The sequence below is a fragment of the Hippoglossus hippoglossus genome, chromosome 12 (genome assembly GCF_009819705.1).
Source record: "Hippoglossus hippoglossus isolate fHipHip1 chromosome 12, fHipHip1.pri, whole genome shotgun sequence".
Lineage (NCBI taxonomy): Eukaryota > Metazoa > Chordata > Actinopteri > Pleuronectiformes > Pleuronectidae > Hippoglossus > Hippoglossus hippoglossus.
Window position 1 is genome coordinate 19,859,926 of NC_047162.1, and position 16,052 is coordinate 19,875,977.

The following is a 16,052-nucleotide window of genomic DNA, read 5'->3' on the forward strand; positions in this document are numbered from 1 at the left end:
TGTGAGAAGCCAATTAATCTTGAATGTATTGTTTATAGTTGGGAAGTCCACAAGATTCAAACCCCCACAATGAGTTCTTGATGATCACAGACTTTTTAATGTAATGAACTCTGTTCTACACACAAAATAAAACATATTTTTAATTCTGTTCGATAACGCAGAATCCACATCCAAGAAGAGAGCCACGTAAGAATGCTTATTATTTTGTCTTTCACCTTCAATTGATCAATTGTAGCATTTTTCAATCTGAAAAAGGAGGATGAGTTTTGTTTACCCTCTTCCAACCATTTTGTACTAGAATGAATGTAAGCTCCTTTGGCCCATGATTTACATTAATAGTCCAACTTATTTAGTAAGTTGATATATTCATCTCTCCCCATCAGACAGAGCCTCCTGCTAAGAGAGAGAAAGGTTAACTGCATCTTTTCTTCAGTTGCTCTTTTTTCTTTGACAACATCAGTTTTGCTTCGCACCAATAGTCATTGATCAGATCTTGAATTTGCTGTTGACCTGCTCATGTCTGGAACTGTTTAGTGTCCAGAAAGGCTTTTGGTCCTGGGGAGTGACTTGTGAACATACATGTTTTTATGATGAGTCAGTGGAGTTACTGATATTAACCAAGATGTAATTATTATCTAAAACATTGATAGTAATATATTCTGGACCGTCAGAGTCATTATTGGACTTTTTGTAACGTTCTTGAACGACGTGACGTCACAACGATGAACGTATTAACTGTGTGCAGTCACGTGTCAGCCGGTAGGTGCTCCGCTCCAGCAGGTGGCGGTAGTTCGCATGTTTCTCACCAGAAGAAGAAGCCGCTCCAACAACAGTCTGTCCGCCATTTGCTCTCAGCTCCCCTACGTTAGTTTTTCTTATTATTTCGTTTGTGAATTCAGATCCAATCTGTTCACCTGCACGTTCACCTGAGCACGAGGCGCGGACACGTCACGGCGGCGGTGATGGCGGCCGACCGGCGCGAGGACAAAGGTGAGGCTTTGTTAGCCGCGGCTAGCTGTTAGCATGTGTGCTATCTTTGTTCTGATCGGACTTGAATCTGCTGCCGATTGGTTATCGATCAGCTTATTGACCAGTGGCACATGGTTACACTAGTTAGCAGCTGGTGACGAGTTATGTCTCAGTTATTGATCAGCAGCAGCTCGTGCGTGACTCCTTGGTTCTAACGTGTCCTGCTGCGTGAAGCCACGACACCAGCCTGCGTTCATCTGTTCATTCTGCAGCTTCACGCACTTCTAAACACGCATCGTCTACGTCAAACACACGCGTTTCTGACCCGCACTGATCAACTCCGGCTGTGGCTGGTTCATCACTACGTCATAATAAAGACAGGAAGTGGTGAATGTCCTGATTTATTGTTAGAATGATCATTAAGTATATTATGACGTCATTTCCTTCAGCTTTTACAACAGATTAGCTTTAAGTAAATGTGTCTTTTTATCAACATATGAATCAGTGATTTCACTGTTTTTATTTGACTCTGGTCTTTAGTTTAAATAAAGTGTGTGTCAGATGTGTTAGTTTAAATAAAGTTTCCCTGTGTGTGTCAGATGGAGAGCTGAACGTTCTAGAGGATCTTCTGACCGAGGCTCCAGATCAAGACGACGAGTTGTACAATCCAGAGAGTGAGAGAGACGTCAGTGACAAGAAAGGTACTGATACTACTACTGTTATCACAACTGTTACTGCTATTCCCACTATGACTGATTTTGTGGTTAAAACAGTGGTTAAATAATGTCTCGCTCTCAGGAACAAAGAGGAAAAGTGAACGCTCCGACAGTCATGACCTGAAGAGGCTCCGCCCCTCGTCAGGCCATGCCCCCTCCAGATCATCCTCCAATAATAAGAGAGCCCCAGGCCCGCCTCTTTCCTCCTCCAAGAAGACGCCATCCAGCCCCCGTGGCAGACACACCGCCAGCACCGGCTACCGTAACGATTACTATGAGGAGCGAAAGAATCGGCGAGTCTCCCGAGAGGCGACAAGGAGCCGAGGAGCAGAAGACGCTAGACGCAGAGAAGCCCAAAGAGGCCTGGAGGGTCTGAGCCAGGTATTCACACCACTGCTAGTACTGCGACTAATACTACTTATTAATACTGCCAGTACTGCTGCTACTCTGTATTGAGTACACACACACAGTCAGTGTCCAGGCTTTCAGCCAATCACATTTATTTCCTGTTTGTCTACAGAAGCTGCGGCGTGAAGAGCGGCCTCCGAGCCCGACACCCCAAGGGGCGATCAACCAATCAGAGGACGACGTGGCAGAAGAGTATGGCTCAGACCAGGGGTCAGGAAGCTCCTCCCCTGCCGGCTCCCACGTAGAGGAGGAAGACGAGGAGCAGGAGGAAGATGAAGAGGAGGAGGGCATGGAGGAAGAGGAGGAGGAGGAGGAGGAAGAAGGAGAGAAGGAGGAAGAGGAAGAAGAGGAGTACGAGAGACGTGGCGGTGGCGAGGGTAACGACTACGACACTCGGAGCGAAGCTGGTGACTCGCGCTCCGCCTCCTCTGTTAGTTTCTCTGACGATGGCGAGTCGGCTCGTTCAGGCTCCGCCTCAGATGCCTCAGGTAATCATGCCTACAATGAATGATGCCTGTTTTTATCCATGATCATTATCATCAATAAAAGACCAATCATTATTTCCTGTGGTGGAACGTTGTAATTTGAGTTGTAACAAACATCGAGGACGAGATGCTTCTGAATTTTTTTAATGAATCATTCATTCAGTTAGTTTCTATGCTTTTACTTTGAAAGATTCGGAGAAGAAGCAGGAGAAGTTGTCGTCGTCGGTCCGGGCTGTTCGCAAAGGGATGGAGAGTAAGGCGGCCAACTTTATTTCTCTGTAAACAATGTTTTAACATGTCATCATTAAGTTTGAGTCACTGTGAAGCAACAATCTTACTATAATCAGATTAAAGTAATCAGATTACTTCCTCTTCCTGTGTGGTTTCAGATCCGACCAGTAAATTACGATACATCCTGCGAGATGCTCGCTTCTTCCTCATCAAGAGCAACAACCATGAAAACGTGTCGTTGGCTAAAGCTAAGGTACAATGACGCAGTGATGTAACGTGTTGATTATGATGTCATCGTGTTCAGGGTGTGTGATGTATCTTGTTAACGATGATGTCATTGTGTTCAGGGCGTGTGGTCGACGCTGCCGGTGAATGAGAAGAAGTTGAATGCAGCGTTCCGCTCGGCTCGCAGCGTCGTCCTCGTCTTCTCCGTGAGGGAAAGTGGAAAATTCCAAGGTTAAAAATAATCATTAACTTTATTGATAATACATTTTTTTCCCCCTTCACTGTTTTTAAATTTGTCTTTGTCTCAACCGTAGGTTTCGCTCGTTTGGCATCGGAGTCTCATCATGGCGGATCTCCTATCCACTGGGTACTCCCTGCCGGTATGAACGCCAAGATGCTGGGCGGAGTCTTCAAGATCGACTGGCTCTGCAGGTAAACTACAACAATGATGACAATCACAAAAACAACAACAATAACACCACAACATCACAAGCCTCCTCCTCTTTTCGCCGTCAGGAGAGAACTTCCATTCACGAAGACGTCTCATCTGTCGAACCCCTGGAACGAACACAAGCCTGTGAAGATTGGACGTGATGGACAGGTCAGCACGCCATTTGATTCCTGGCCATTTCATTTTCAGGTTCTGAGACATTTGTTAACGTTTGTTTTGAACATGTTAAATCTCTTTCAGGAGATCCAACCAGACATCGGTGCTCAGCTCTCTGCCCTGTTCCCATTGGATGAGAGTGTGGACGTCCACCTGGTAGCTCGCCGCGTTCGTCACAAACGTAGGACACCTTCGGAGCCGCGGCCTCGAGGCCGGCCACCACAACGTGAACCGGGAAGGTTAGCCAAACACCAAGCTCCTTCTCCCGCTTCCTGTTCTTCTTCCTCTCCTGCTGCGGCCACGGCGCCACCTGCTGCTGGACGACGGAGAAGGCTGCTGCTTTTAGCCGGTGGCTAGCGATCCCGTGGCGAGCGTTGCTGGTTCATTGATGGTTGTTGTGGTTTGTCCAGTCAGGAGCTTTCCACCGCAATGATGCCTGGCTCTGCGTCAGAGGTCGTAAAAAGTCAGGCAGGAAGTGAAACGTTCAGGACATACGTTTTTTTCTTTAGTTTGAGTTTATTTTCTTTTGATAAATAATTTTCAGTCAATGAAAGTTTGAAGTTTGTTGCTGAATCAAAGCTTTTTTTCTTTGCAGGAGTTTCGTTCTTTGGAAGTTTAATAATCTAAAGTTTAGCTGGACTGTGGCTGACCATTTCAAAATAAAAGCAAAAAGGACGAGCGTCACTGGCCGGACTGAAGGAGGAGGGCGGGTAGAACTCTTTCTGGTCTTTGAGAAGGTGGTGCGGGTGGGGTGTGAGAGAGGCGGGGCCTCTGGACTGAATCCAATGAGGGTGTGATGTGTTTGGGGGCGAGGCCTCTGGACTGCATCCAATGAGAGGGTATGATTTGTTTGGGGGCGGGGCTTCTGGCTCATAAGGTAAAGACGGACTTCTTAAAAGAATCCTTATGGACCTACCCCTCCCCCAATGAAAGGACAGTTATATGACACCCTCCTCCCCCTGTACACTCAGGACTGAGAGTGTTAACGTGCACATGTGTGCGTGTGTGTGTGTCGCTCTAATGAACTGAATATAAAGTGTGTGTGTTGGGGCTGGAGGCGACGGACGGAGCGACAGGAAGGACTGTTGCTGGTCTGGAGGGGGCAGGGCTGGGATGGAGGTGGGTGGGGCTTTACATGTTGATTGACAGGACTGCACCATCATCATCATCATCATCACCTCCCTCCACCCTTTCAAAATAAGAGGGTTTTAAAAAGCCTTTAATGGACTGATGAGGAACTGTGTTTATAATCAGTGTTGTTGACAAACAACGTAAACAACAGAGGCGGTATGTTGTTCCTTCACACGCTTCTTCTTCTTTGTTTTTTTTATTGTGTGTGTGAAACAAAATTCATTTAAATATTGTATTTGTCCATCAAGCAGTGAAACAACGTCATTTATTAAATTAAGTAAAGACGTGAGAGGGCGTGGCCTCGTACGACCCTAAGGTGAGAGTGGGCGGGGGATGTTGTGTCGTCTGATTGGTTCTTTGGACGATCACCTGTCTATAAAATATCAGTAAATCAGCACTTGGAGTTTTTTTCTGTTGCTGAATTGACCTGAGTGAGTTTTTTAGTATGCACTGATGTATGTGTGTGAGAGTGTGTATTTGTGTGCGTGTGTGTGTCTTACTTGTCAACTTGTTTACGTAGGCGTCGACCTGAAGAGTACGACCTCCACGGCAGGAAGAGGCCGCGAGCCGACGGTCCACCTGACTTCAACCAGCGAGCAGGTCGTTTATTTGAAAATCTCAGTCACTTCCTGTTTTGAATGAAAGTAACTTCACCCAACATTTTTTTGATGTTTTTACAATTGGTTCAAAGATTTATTTCAATTTTTTTTTACTGTGTTTGGTTTCCAAATACATTTAATTTGTTGACTTTTTTTAGTCTTTGTCAAAATAATGTTTATATTTTTGCGTAACTGTTTGATTCATTCATCAGAAACGGTTTCAAATTAAAATAATTTTATTTTCAGGGTTCCTCCAGGACCTTCGTAATCAGCAGGTGGACAGGTGAGACCACATCATAATGTGGGCGGAGCCACAGCGGCATTTATAGGTTGAGCAAAGACGGAAAATAACATTAATCCGTTTTAATCGTTTAGGAAGAAGAAAACCATTTGTAATGTTATATGTCAAATATTTTAAATGTTTTTCTAAAAAATCCTTTGTTCTGTTTTCAGACGTTTCTCCAGCGTAAGGCGAGATGTTTTTCTCAATGGGGTGAGATTTTAGCATGTTAGCTTAGCATCAATGTGTCCAGTTGAACTTGGTCTGGTCCTGTAGTCACTGAGGTGTTAGCATGTTAGCGTCGGGTGGGCTCACCTGTGTTTCCTGTTTCAGTCATATGACTACATGAGAGATTATCACCACAGCGTGGGACCTCCTGCTCCGTGGCAGACTCTGGTACGACTCTGTTTTTGATCCTGTTTGCTGATTAATCAGATTATTGACGACTGAGACCAATGATTTCCTGTTGGTGTTGTCAGGCGGCGTACCCCGGTGTAGAGCAGCCACCGCCCCATCACCCCCCCTACTACCACCACGGCCACCCACCTCCACCCCCTCACCAGGCCTATCACCACCATCACCCACCACTGCCGCCACACGAGGCTCCACCCCCCCGCTTCAGAGATAAGCAGAGGGCGCCGCAGCACCGTGCCTTCGCCTCCAGCCCGGTGAGTTCTGTTGGACGATGTTCTTGACCTTCGTGTCTTCATCAGACGTTTCGATCTTGCTTAAATTCACTTCCTGACAACAGATGATGATTCGTCTCCTTGGACAACCTCCTCGCCTTTTTTAAACCCATCTGCTTCCTGTTGTTACTTGGGGCGATAGCTCAGATCGCCCCCTTTTGGTCAGCTGTCAGTTTTAAGTTTTCTCTGAGTCAGTATTTGATAAATTATGCAGCTCTACTAATTAATCAATCTGATGAGGTCTTATTGATTTTCAATCTCTCTCGCAGCATGACTATGACATGCGTGTGGACGACTTCCTGCGGCGGACACAGGCGGTGGTGAGCAGCCGGCGGGAGCGAGAGCGGCAGCGAGAGCGAGAGCGTGGCGGACCTCGACGTGAGAGAGAGAGAGAGCGAGGAAGGGACAGAGACAGAGAGAGAGAGAGGGACAAAGAGAGAGGGCGGTACCGCAGGTGATCTGATGAAGTCACATGTCTGAGTGGAGGTTTATTTTGACGGTCTACAGATGTCTTTGCTGGTTTCCTGTCTCTGTTAAATCTTGAATAAAAAACGAGCGATGGGATGACATCACTTTTTACGTGAATAAACTTAAAAAATGTAAAAATAAAATCAGATTTTGGTTGGAACTTGATTTGATGATTCAGTGACAGACACCTGTCATACGCGTTCCAGCTTCACACGTTTAAAACACGAAAAAAGCAAGCATCAGTATTTTAGTTGCAAGGTTTCAACAGGAGGCTGGAGGCCCTCTGGCAGGTCAATGTTTTTTAATCTTTCTCTTGTCACTGCTTGTTTTATTGTGAAAGGTTGGACAGTACTTCCTGTAAGTTTGACCTCACATTTTTTCTCCATTATTCGTTTGTCAAACCAACTGTTTTTTTTAATTTATTTTTGTTTTCAGGGTTTTATTTAAGCTACAACTTTTTTTTTTTAAGTTAACATTTTCATCTTGTAATCGCCTCCGACTGGAGAAGAAACTCAGCTGCTTTGTGATTGATGTTTATTGATCAGCAGCAGGTTGAATTGATCTGTTTTCAGTCTCTATTGTAACATTTGAAGGTTCAAACTTTATTTCCTGTTTGTGTACGGAGGGGGCGGAGCCTATGCTTGATTTTGTATAAAATAAAAACCTGAAATCGACTTAAGTTTCTTTTCTTTGTCACGTGATCCGACGTCTGCTGACGCCAGATCAGTAAGATCCAACAAATGTATCTATTTCTCACTCAAAATAATGAACTACTGTTGAGAATCAGATTACAGGGAGTCAACAAACCCAGTTTTCATTAAATTAAACTTTCAACAACGTAAAACCAGACGTTTGTTTTATAAAATAACATTTATTTTACAGATAAAATTCAAACAAATCAAGATAAAAACCGACGAGGAGGTTAAATCTTTAGTCGTTCTTTTCTCGTCGTCCTCGTCTGCAGCGTAGCAGGAAGCAGCGGACTCCCGCCCAGCAGAGGGCGCCGGTGATCATCAAGACAACCAGCAGGGCAGCTGCGACGTCCAGGCTGTGGTACTGGAACCAGTTCAGGTCACGTGATGCGAGCCGCAGGTGTGGCGCGCCACCGTGTCGCATCACGAACTCCACCCAGAATGCGGCTGTGCTCAGTGGCGCCACCGGCTGGTCACGATGCACATTCGACAGATGCTGAATGCTGGACTTGTAGCTAAGCATCATGGGAAAAAAAACTAGGTCACAGTGGTGTTTTATTGTTAAAGACAGGAAATCCAAAAATGTATTCAAACGTTGGAGAATGTGATTCGGCAGGAAGTCTGGGGCTTTTAATGTGCAAGGGAAAAAGAATGAGCAGAAAGGTATGGAACAGGAAATAAAAAGTAACTTGCAGCTGTTTGTGACGTCACCCTCACCCTGGCTGGTTGATGACATCATGCAGCGCCTGCCTCAGCATGTCGGATGTCATACTGTTGAAGTCGAGGACGACAGCCGCGCCGCGGCGACTGAGGCGGGCGACGTTATCTGGCTGATCTGCGAACAGCGGGATTCCAACCAATGGCACGGCGTGATACACGGCCTCATACAAACCGTTGGTGCCACCATGAGTCACAAACGCTCTGGTCCTTGGGTGACCTACCAGGAACAGGGCTTTTATTGTTAAAAGATTCTGCAGCATTGTATCAACAAAATATCAATAATCACTGATGGATGAGATGAATCAGCTGATCAATAAAAAAGTGTGTGTGTGTGTGTGTGTTACCTAGCAGGTCGTTCTGAGGAATCCAGTCGTAAAGTTTCGTGTTTGACATCAAAGTTTTTGGTGTTATTCCTTTGTATTTCCAAATCACCTGAAAAAACAAGAAAAATCGACACGTTTATGATTTTAATTTGAATAAAACTAATTTTAACATTTTAGTTCACTTTGATTTGTTTTATAAAGTACTTTATATGTAACTACATTTAGGAGAAACAGAAGACTCGGTCACTACAGGACAAGACCACGTGAGAATGACACAATTCATTAAAGCTGTTTTCAGTCACGTCCTTCGAAGGAACTCTGGAGAAATGTTTGCATCTGTAGCGTGTTAGTAACGTCTTCAACCCCCCAATCCGCAAGCGTGGAATCCAGCGGAGATCCCCTTCTGGGTTCTCACATCGACTTCTGCTGACTTTCTGCTGACTTTACACTAAGAGGCCAGGCAGAGAAAGTGTGCAGAAAGTCCGGAGCCTCACACTCGGACATTTGCATTCACACACCTGCCTCCTCCAGAGAAACTGCGGAGGATCTCCGGAGTTCAGTGCATGTCTGAAAGCAGCTTAAGTCAGTGTGTCTGAGTGGGCGGAGCCTCTTACTTTTTGCGGGATCTGTCCGAGGGCAACAGCGATGACATCAGCAGTTTCTGTCGTGAAGTTGTTTACCATGGAGCCAAAGGAAACCACCACCACGCCAGCATCACCCGAACTCTGAACAAACTCCTCCATGTCTGCTGGCAGCTGATTGGCCGGTTTGCAGTGCAGACCGCCCACATATTTGAAGTTGGGCGGGATCGGCTTTGGCGTCTCTATGTCCCAGAAAGTCCTGATGAACCACAAGTCGGCTTTTCCCAGAGTCCCACAGTAGCTGGTGGGACTTCCTGTCAACACATACGTAAAGGAAACAGCTTTGTTGGGCTTTTCATTTGAAGAGACAGGTCAGCTGACCTTTGACCTACCACTGACCTTTGATCTCGGTGTAGTACTTATCCAGCTTTATCCTCCACAACGCCTCCGTCATTACAGACAGAGAGACATACATCACTGTGTTGATCAGTCTCTCCACAAACGTCATGTGGTCACTGTACGGCAGCGGAGCGGCAGGGACGTATGAAGGAGGAGCTACCGCATGGCCGCAGTGTCGCTCCATGACACCCCCGAACGACAAACGCATCGAGATGATGAGTGGCAGGTCGAGAATGTCGGCCACCAGGTCACCGCAAATCATCATTGGGTCGACCAGGACAGCGTCGAACTCAGAGTCCCGCAGAGTCGCCATCAGCTGCTCATTCTTAAACATGGAGTCACACTGACGGATTATGAGATCCATGGAACGCGTCGCCCAATCATGACTCCACAAAAACTTTTTCAGCATCGAAGAACGATGCCACTCGAAAATGGAGAAGTGAATTAACTCTTCAGTGAAACCATGTAGCTCAGATTTGCTAAAAGGAACCTGGAAAACAAGAAACACCAATTTTAAAAAGTCATTGAAACTTATTAAAAGTCTTTGACAGCAATTAAAAGTCAGAGTACTTAAAAGTTTTGAAAAACCATTTCACCCTACATGTCTGAACCTGACATCACCTTGTAAACCAGGAAGTTGAACTTGGCGGCATATTGGCTGTTGTTGTAGTCGACGGACGGAGATGCTTCAGAAATTAAAACGGTGACGGAGTGGTTCCTCCTCACCAGCTCGTCCAGGATGTTCCGCATGTTCAACCAGTGACTATACTCACCTGGGAACACCAACACATGGCCGCCATCAGCCGGAGCGAGCTGATGGAGCAACACTAGGACGGCAGGGAAAAGGAGAGGAGGCCGGAAAAGCTGCATCATGAGTGAATGACGAAAAAACCCTGTTTGATGTTTGCCAGTGATTTTCTGTTGATTCAGGTGAAAGTGCAACGTGATCAAAGGTGAGTGACTGATAAGAGCTGCTCTCTGATTGGACGGAGCAGAGGAAGAGGAACACCGGAAGAGAAGAGGAGCGGTCGTGATTCTGATCCAAACCAGTTGGTGGCGGTAATGCTTCAATTCCTAGTTTTCCAAACACCAATAGACACCGAAGAAGAAGAAGAGGAAGAGGACTTCCGTTAGCTTGACGCCGGTCTGATGCTGTGACGGGCGCCGAGCAGCGGTGTGGAAGCTTCGGGCAGACTTGGCCCCCGACTGTCGGTAAACGTTTTAAAATGACAGACGGGAGGATTTAACGGAGACTAACGGACCCTCCGGGCTGAGGAAAGGTAACAAGAACCGTGCGAATGTCCCGGTTTAACGGCCTCACGCACAGTAGAGCATGCTAACGGCAGTTAGCCGCAGCTAGCTCGACACTTTCCTTTATTCTCATCAAATCCCGACCCCCCCCCCCCCTTCTTGTTTTTCCTGGTTCTTTAACACGTTTCCCCTGATGCAGGTTTCCCTGTTCACACCGAATCCCCAGTGACGTCACGAGCACGTCAGAATCACCAGTTCATGTTGTGATTTAACCAAAATCTGTGAAATGTCGCGAGAGGAAGCGAGATTAGGTTCAGCCCTTTAAATGCTTTTATTGTGAAAAGTTCAACATGTGTGTGTTTATGTTTGTGTGAGAATAACTTTTTTTAAATCTCTCTCTCTCTCTCTCTGTCTGTGTCTGTCTCTCTCTCTCTCTCTCTCTCTCTCTCTCTGTGTTTGTGTCTGTCTCTCTCTCTCTCTCTGTTTCTCTCTCTGTCTGTCTCTCTCTCTCTCTGTCTGTCTCTCTCTCTCTCTGTTTGTGTCTGTCTCTCTCTCTGTCTGTGTCTGTCTCTCTCTCTCTCTGTTTCTCTCTCTGTCTGTTTCTCTCTCTGTCTGTCTGTCTGTCTCTCTGTCTGTCTGTCTGTCTCTCTCTGTTTCTCTCTCTCTCTCTCTCTCTCTCTGTCTGTCTGTCTGTCTGTCTCTCTCTCTCTCCCTCCCCTCCAGTCTCCACCATGCTCTCTCGACCTCTAACACAGACTGAGAGCGACAATAGAGGGCGGGGCCTGTCCGCTGTGACCCCGCCTCCTGTCCTCACATTGGTGGAACAAACAGGTAGGTGTTTATATGTTAACGTTGATGAAGTAGTTATCAATTAAAGGAGACAGCTCTGTTCTGATTGGTCAGGAGATGTCGGCATCTTGGGGCTAGTCAGCTTATGTTACATGTAAAATTAGAAGGAGAGTGAGTACTGACTGTTGTTTCTGGTCCTGCAGGTGTTTTCTCCTCTTCACCTCCTCCTCCCTCTGCTCGGTCTTTATCTCCTCCTCACACCCTTCTTTCCTCTCCTTCATCTTTCACTCGTCTTCATCCCCTCTCTCCTCCCAATCCCATGATCCTCACTTCTTCTCCTCCGTTTGTCTCCTCTGCTCCTTTTATTTCATCTCCTTCTCCTCCTGTCCCTCTTTCTCATCTTTCTTCATCCACTCTTCTTCCTCCTCCATCATCTTCTTCCTCCTCTCTTTTTACCTCCAGCCCTCCTGTTCCTCCTTCTGTGTCTCATCCTTCGCCTCCTTACTTGTTGTCTCCCCATTCTCTCTATCATCCACCATCTTTTTCTTCTGCTCCTCATCCTCCTCATGTTCATCATCACTCCTCTTTTCTCGTTTCCCCTATTCCTTCATCCCTTTGTTCCCCTGTCTCTTCGTCCACTGTGCACATCCCTCCATCAATTCCTCCTCCTCCTCCTCCTCCTCCCCCCCCTCCTCATCCTACTTGTTGCTCCTGCTCCTCCCTTCTTCCTCGCATCCTCTCAGCTCACCGGTTGGAGATGCGGCGTCTCTTACGAGGAGCTCTCGCCTCTCTGGGTCGTCGTCTGGACTCTCTGGAGAGGAGGAGCAGCAGGAGGAAGAGGCAGAAGAAGAGTATGACGGGAGGAGGAGGAGGAGCCTGGTGTCATGGTGAATTGTTTTGTCGTTCGATCAAGAATTAATGAATTATTCTTATTGGTCTGGATCAGTTCAATCACATTTCTGATTTTATCATTTTTAATATGAATGTTTGAAAACACCAACAACTAAACTTGTCTATATCCTGTTTCATTTTTAGTTCCATCTGCCTCTTCCGCCGCCTCCTTCTCTTGCTCCTACTCCTGTATCTCTGCCGTCCTTCCTCCTGTTTCCTCCTCTTTATCATCGTCAGTGACGTCAGAGAGTGAGGAGTCATCCACGTCTCCTGCTCTGTCCGGTTTTGACCAATCAGAGCAGAGGAGGGGGGAGAGCAGGGGCCATGAGGATGAGGTGAGGAGGAGAAAGCGGAGGAACAAAGATGATGTAGAAGAAGAAGAGGATGCTGGGAGGTTTGTTGGACAGATGGCGGTCTCCTTCAGAGGAGGAGGAGCAGAGAAAGAGGAAGGGCCAATCACCCTGCACAACTTCAACCACAAGAAACACAGAGGCGGAGGAACTGGCCAATCAGAGAAGACCGTCAGTGTCGTCAGTCTAAATGGTTACAGACCACAGCTGCTACACAGGTGAGAGAGAGAGAGAGAGAGAGAGAGAGAGACAGACAGAGAGAGAGAGAGAGAGAGAGAGAGAGAGAGAGAGAGAGAGACTACCAGAGAGAGAGTGGGCGAGAAACTACCAGAGAGAGGGCGAGAGACCCTCAGAAACTACCAGAGAGAGGGTGAGAGAGAGACACTGAGAAACTACCAGAAAGAGAGTGGGCGAGAAACTACCAGAGAGAGAGAGAGAGGGCGAGAGACCCTCAGAAACTACCAGAGAGAGAGAGAGACACTGAGAAACTACCAGAGAGAGAGTGGGCGAGAAACTACCAGAGAGAGAGAGAGACTGAGAAACTACCAGCGAGAGAGAGAGACTACCAGAGAGAGAGACACTGAGAAACTACCAGAGAGAGAGTGGGCGAGAAACTACCAGAGAGAGGGCGAGAGACCCTCAGAAACTACCAGAGAGAGAGAGAGGGTGAGAGAGAGACACTGAGAAACTACCAGAGAGAGGGCGAGAGACCCTCAGAAACTACCAGAGAGAGAGAGAGGGTGAGAGAGAGACACTGAGAAACTACCAGAGAGAGGGCGAGAGACCCTCAGAAACTACCAGAGAGAGAGAGAGGGTGAGAGAGAGACACTGAGAAACTACCAGAGAGAGAGAGGGTGAGAGAGAGACACTGAGAAACTACCAGAGAGAGAGAGGGCGAGAGAGAGAGAGAGATGCAAAGCTATGATTATTATTTATTTAAAGTGTTGAATATTTAAATATAATATATTTGAATCATGTTTTGAATTTCCCAGCGTCCTCAGCTCATCATCCCAGGATGACGTCCACCTTCTCCAATCAGCTCAGAGTCTTCAGACATGCAGCCAATCAGAAGCCCTCGCTGTCTCACCCAGCCAATGGTGGTTCTCTGACTTGACCCCTCGCCTCACTTCCAATCTCAGTGCCTTTGGCCTGTGGCTCCACTCTTCCTCCTCTTCATTTAACCCCGCCTCCATGTTACGGTTTTCAGTGGTGACTGTAGAGACGATAATGGACTCGGTGAGGGGCGGGACATGTGGGAATCCCCCCCGGCCCCTGAAGGACTGGTCGGCTCCGCCCAGTGTGAGCAGCGATCACTGGTTTGTTAAATAAATATTCACCAGGAACTTTTTTATGCTTAAATGTTTTAAACTTCTGTTCTTCATGTATATGATTCTATATAGTTATTGATTTATTATCAATAAACCGCTGATTCATTGTTTTTTTAATTCAATAAACTTTTTTTTTCACAGTTATGTGCGAACACCATCACCAAGGTAATTTTAATACATGGACACTACAGTACTTTTCTACAATGCTCAAGGCCCATAGGAAGTGATGTCATCGTGCTTTATTGTTGTTCAAATGTTTCTGATTAAATAATTTCTGTGTTACAGTCTGACATTTTCCACCCGGCGACAGCACAAGCAGCGAACCAATCGAAGCACCCGGAGCCTCCACCTTCCCTGGCGGCGGCCCCTGCCTCTCCCCCCTTGCTCAGCCAATGGACTGTCTGCTCCTTTTACTGGCAGCCAATCAGCAGCAAGCTCTGAGTTCCTCAGCTCAAAGGGAGAGGTGCAGTTTATTCAATAACTTCTGTTTTGAATAATAAAGCTTTGGTTTGAATTTTTTTGTTTTCTTCATCTTCGTTGTGTTATGTTTTTCTGCTCAGCGCGGTAAACGTGTCTCACAGATTCGAATCCGCCGGACGTCGCCACGGGAAACACTGCTCACACCGATGGGACTGCCAAAAGTAAAAAGGTCAAGAGAGGAGGGAGGGACGCAGGCCAAATAGAATACTGTAAAAAAGGAATAAAATAAAATTAATAATAAATATTTATGTTTCAGGTTAAAGAAAAAGGAGTTCAGTCTGGAAGAGATTTACACCAACAAGAACTACAAATCTCCCACCACCAACAGGTAAGAACTACAAATCCCCACCACAATAAACTGTCAATGTGATGCACAAACTACACTTCCCAGAATGCCTTGCTGTCCACCCACAGGAGTCTGGAGACGATTTTTGAAGAGCCACGAGAGAAGGATGGAGCGCTGCTCCTGATTGGCCAGCAGAGGAGACGCAGGCTGCTTCTCTTCCCTGACTTCACTCAGCCCAGGAAGAGGAAGCGACCCCAAGGTATGCTGGGAGAGTAGTTCACACTGTGGGAAAGTTGTAGTTTCAAAGAACAGAAAAGATATTTTTACAAATGTCCTTCTTTTAGGGGCGTGGTTTCCAGGTGGCACGTTTCCCAGGAAGCGTGCAGCTGCTCGGCGACATTGCCATGGTGATGGCTGTGGTGATGATGACATGGACCTTGATGTGATGCTGGTGGAGCGACTGAGCGCGCTCGAAGACTTTCTGACAAAACAGGGCCTGGACGTGTGAACTGTGACATCACTTCCGGTCTGCTGACTTTGGCCAAACAAACAGCTGCTAGCATACCTGCTAACTGCCGTGTTACCCTGGTGATGACATCAGGAAGGCGGTCTCATGTTACAGGGTTTTTTCTTTGCTGTGTACTTGATGTTTGATTTTTTTACAGTGTAGACTGTTTTAATGTGAATATTTAATATTTTTTATTGTGGTTGACGTTAAGATACCTGTTCAGAGGCCACACCCCCTGCAGGTAACAGTTCCACCTCATAACAAAAACAAAACAGACGCTGTCGCACGGTAAATATTTTTAAAGTGTAATATATATTTCTGCTGAAAATGTTTCTATTTTTGGAACAAATAAAGTTTTTTCTGATCACTTAATTTTTTATCATGTTTTTCTTTTCTTCAAAGTGACAGAGATGGAAATGATGTAAATTAATAAAATGATTAACTCAGCTCCTGAATGGTTTGAACAGGTGGATTTTACCTTTGACACCAGGAGAACAACAAGAATGAGTTGTCACTGTTCAACTTCTGAACAATGACCGACCTCTGTGATTGGCTGAGCAGTTCAGTTTATCATAAATATAATCTATACACACATATATAAATGTATATACACACACACACACATTTGACCCTCAGCTAAGTTTAATAT

At 46.2% G+C, this 16,052-nt stretch overlaps 3 protein-coding genes across 6 annotated transcripts; 2 read left to right on the top strand and 1 right to left on the bottom strand.

The window, feature by feature from the left end:
• Positions 1 to 789: 789 nt before the first annotated feature.
• On the top strand, positions 790 to 7,479 carry ythdc1 (YTH domain containing 1). Of its 2 annotated transcripts, XM_034601542.1 has the most exons (16): positions 790 to 990; positions 1,569 to 1,670; positions 1,768 to 2,066; positions 2,206 to 2,581; positions 2,769 to 2,831; positions 2,968 to 3,062; positions 3,157 to 3,265; positions 3,349 to 3,466; positions 3,551 to 3,635; positions 3,726 to 3,880; positions 5,293 to 5,372; positions 5,618 to 5,654; positions 5,825 to 5,864; positions 5,985 to 6,047; positions 6,131 to 6,319; positions 6,607 to 7,479. In XM_034601542.1, exons 1-16 carry the CDS (start codon positions 963 to 965, stop codon positions 6,793 to 6,795), a joined length of 2,028 nt encoding a protein of 675 aa, XP_034457433.1. In that variant the 5' UTR covers positions 790 to 962; the 3' UTR covers positions 6,796 to 7,479. The 2 variants fall into 2 exon arrangements, with proteins under 2 accessions (XP_034457433.1, XP_034457434.1); XM_034601543.1 differs by lacking the exons at positions 5,293 to 5,372; positions 5,618 to 5,654; positions 5,825 to 5,864; ... (1 more) ...; positions 6,131 to 6,319; positions 6,607 to 7,479 and adding an exon at positions 4,237 to 4,850.
• LOC117771322 (UDP-glucuronosyltransferase 2A1-like) lies at positions 7,223 to 10,517 on the bottom strand. 2 transcript variants are annotated; one of them, XM_034601553.1, is made up of 6 exons: positions 10,142 to 10,517; positions 9,521 to 10,010; positions 9,155 to 9,435; positions 8,562 to 8,649; positions 8,215 to 8,434; positions 7,223 to 8,006 (listed from the first exon to the last, which is right to left on the bottom strand). In XM_034601553.1, exons 1-6 carry the CDS (start codon positions 10,391 to 10,393, stop codon positions 7,736 to 7,738), a joined length of 1,602 nt encoding a protein of 533 aa, XP_034457444.1. In that variant the 5' UTR covers positions 10,394 to 10,517; the 3' UTR covers positions 7,223 to 7,735. The 2 variants fall into 2 exon arrangements, with proteins under 2 accessions (XP_034457444.1, XP_034457443.1); XM_034601552.1 differs by having other exon boundaries at positions 7,223 to 8,012; positions 10,142 to 10,516.
• A 37-nt stretch (positions 10,518 to 10,554) lies between these two features.
• Positions 10,555 to 15,664, top strand: wu:fi75a02. 2 transcript variants are annotated; one of them, XM_034601523.1, is made up of 12 exons: positions 10,555 to 10,800; positions 11,495 to 11,602; positions 11,764 to 11,903; positions 11,946 to 12,447; positions 12,596 to 13,019; positions 13,794 to 14,117; positions 14,271 to 14,294; positions 14,415 to 14,592; positions 14,690 to 14,778; positions 14,866 to 14,937; positions 15,024 to 15,154; positions 15,240 to 15,664. In XM_034601523.1, exons 2-12 carry the CDS (start codon positions 11,503 to 11,505, stop codon positions 15,401 to 15,403), a joined length of 2,148 nt encoding a protein of 715 aa, XP_034457414.1. In that variant the 5' UTR covers positions 10,555 to 10,800; positions 11,495 to 11,502; the 3' UTR covers positions 15,404 to 15,664. The 2 variants fall into 2 exon arrangements, with proteins under 2 accessions (XP_034457414.1, XP_034457415.1); XM_034601524.1 differs by having other exon boundaries at positions 11,764 to 12,447.
• Positions 15,665 to 16,052: the final 388 nt, after the last annotated feature.

Excerpts from the sequence above, each read along its gene's own strand:
- ythdc1 (XM_034601542.1), top strand. The coding sequence starts at position 963 with ATGGCGGCCGACCGGCGCGAGGACAAAG. Across the intron at positions 991-1,568 it reads CGACCGGCGCGAGGACAAAG|ATGGAGAGCTGAACGTTCTA; the intron begins GTGAGGCTTTGT and ends TGTGTGTGTCAG. Across the intron at positions 1,671-1,767 it reads AGACGTCAGTGACAAGAAAG|GAACAAAGAGGAAAAGTGAA; the intron begins GTACTGATACTA and ends TCTCGCTCTCAG.
- LOC117771322 (XM_034601552.1), bottom strand. The coding sequence starts at position 10,393 with ATGATGCAGCTTTTCCGGCCTCCTCTCCTTTTCCCTGCCGTCCTAGTG. Across the intron at positions 9,436-9,520 it reads GTACTACACCGAGATCAAAG|GAAGTCCCACCAGCTACTGT; the intron begins GTCAGTGGTAGG and ends ATGTGTTGACAG. Across the intron at positions 8,650-9,154 it reads TCGGACAGATCCCGCAAAAA|GTGATTTGGAAATACAAAGG; the intron begins GTAAGAGGCTCC and ends TTGTTTTTTCAG.
- wu:fi75a02 (XM_034601524.1), top strand. The coding sequence starts at position 11,503 with ATGCTCTCTCGACCTCTAACACAGACTGAGAGCGACAATAGAGGGCGG. Across the intron at positions 14,118-14,270 it reads AGTGTGAGCAGCGATCACTG|TTATGTGCGAACACCATCAC; the intron begins GTTTGTTAAATA and ends TTTTTTTCACAG. Across the intron at positions 14,779-14,865 it reads GGACTGCCAAAAGTAAAAAG|GTTAAAGAAAAAGGAGTTCA; the intron begins GTCAAGAGAGGA and ends TTTATGTTTCAG.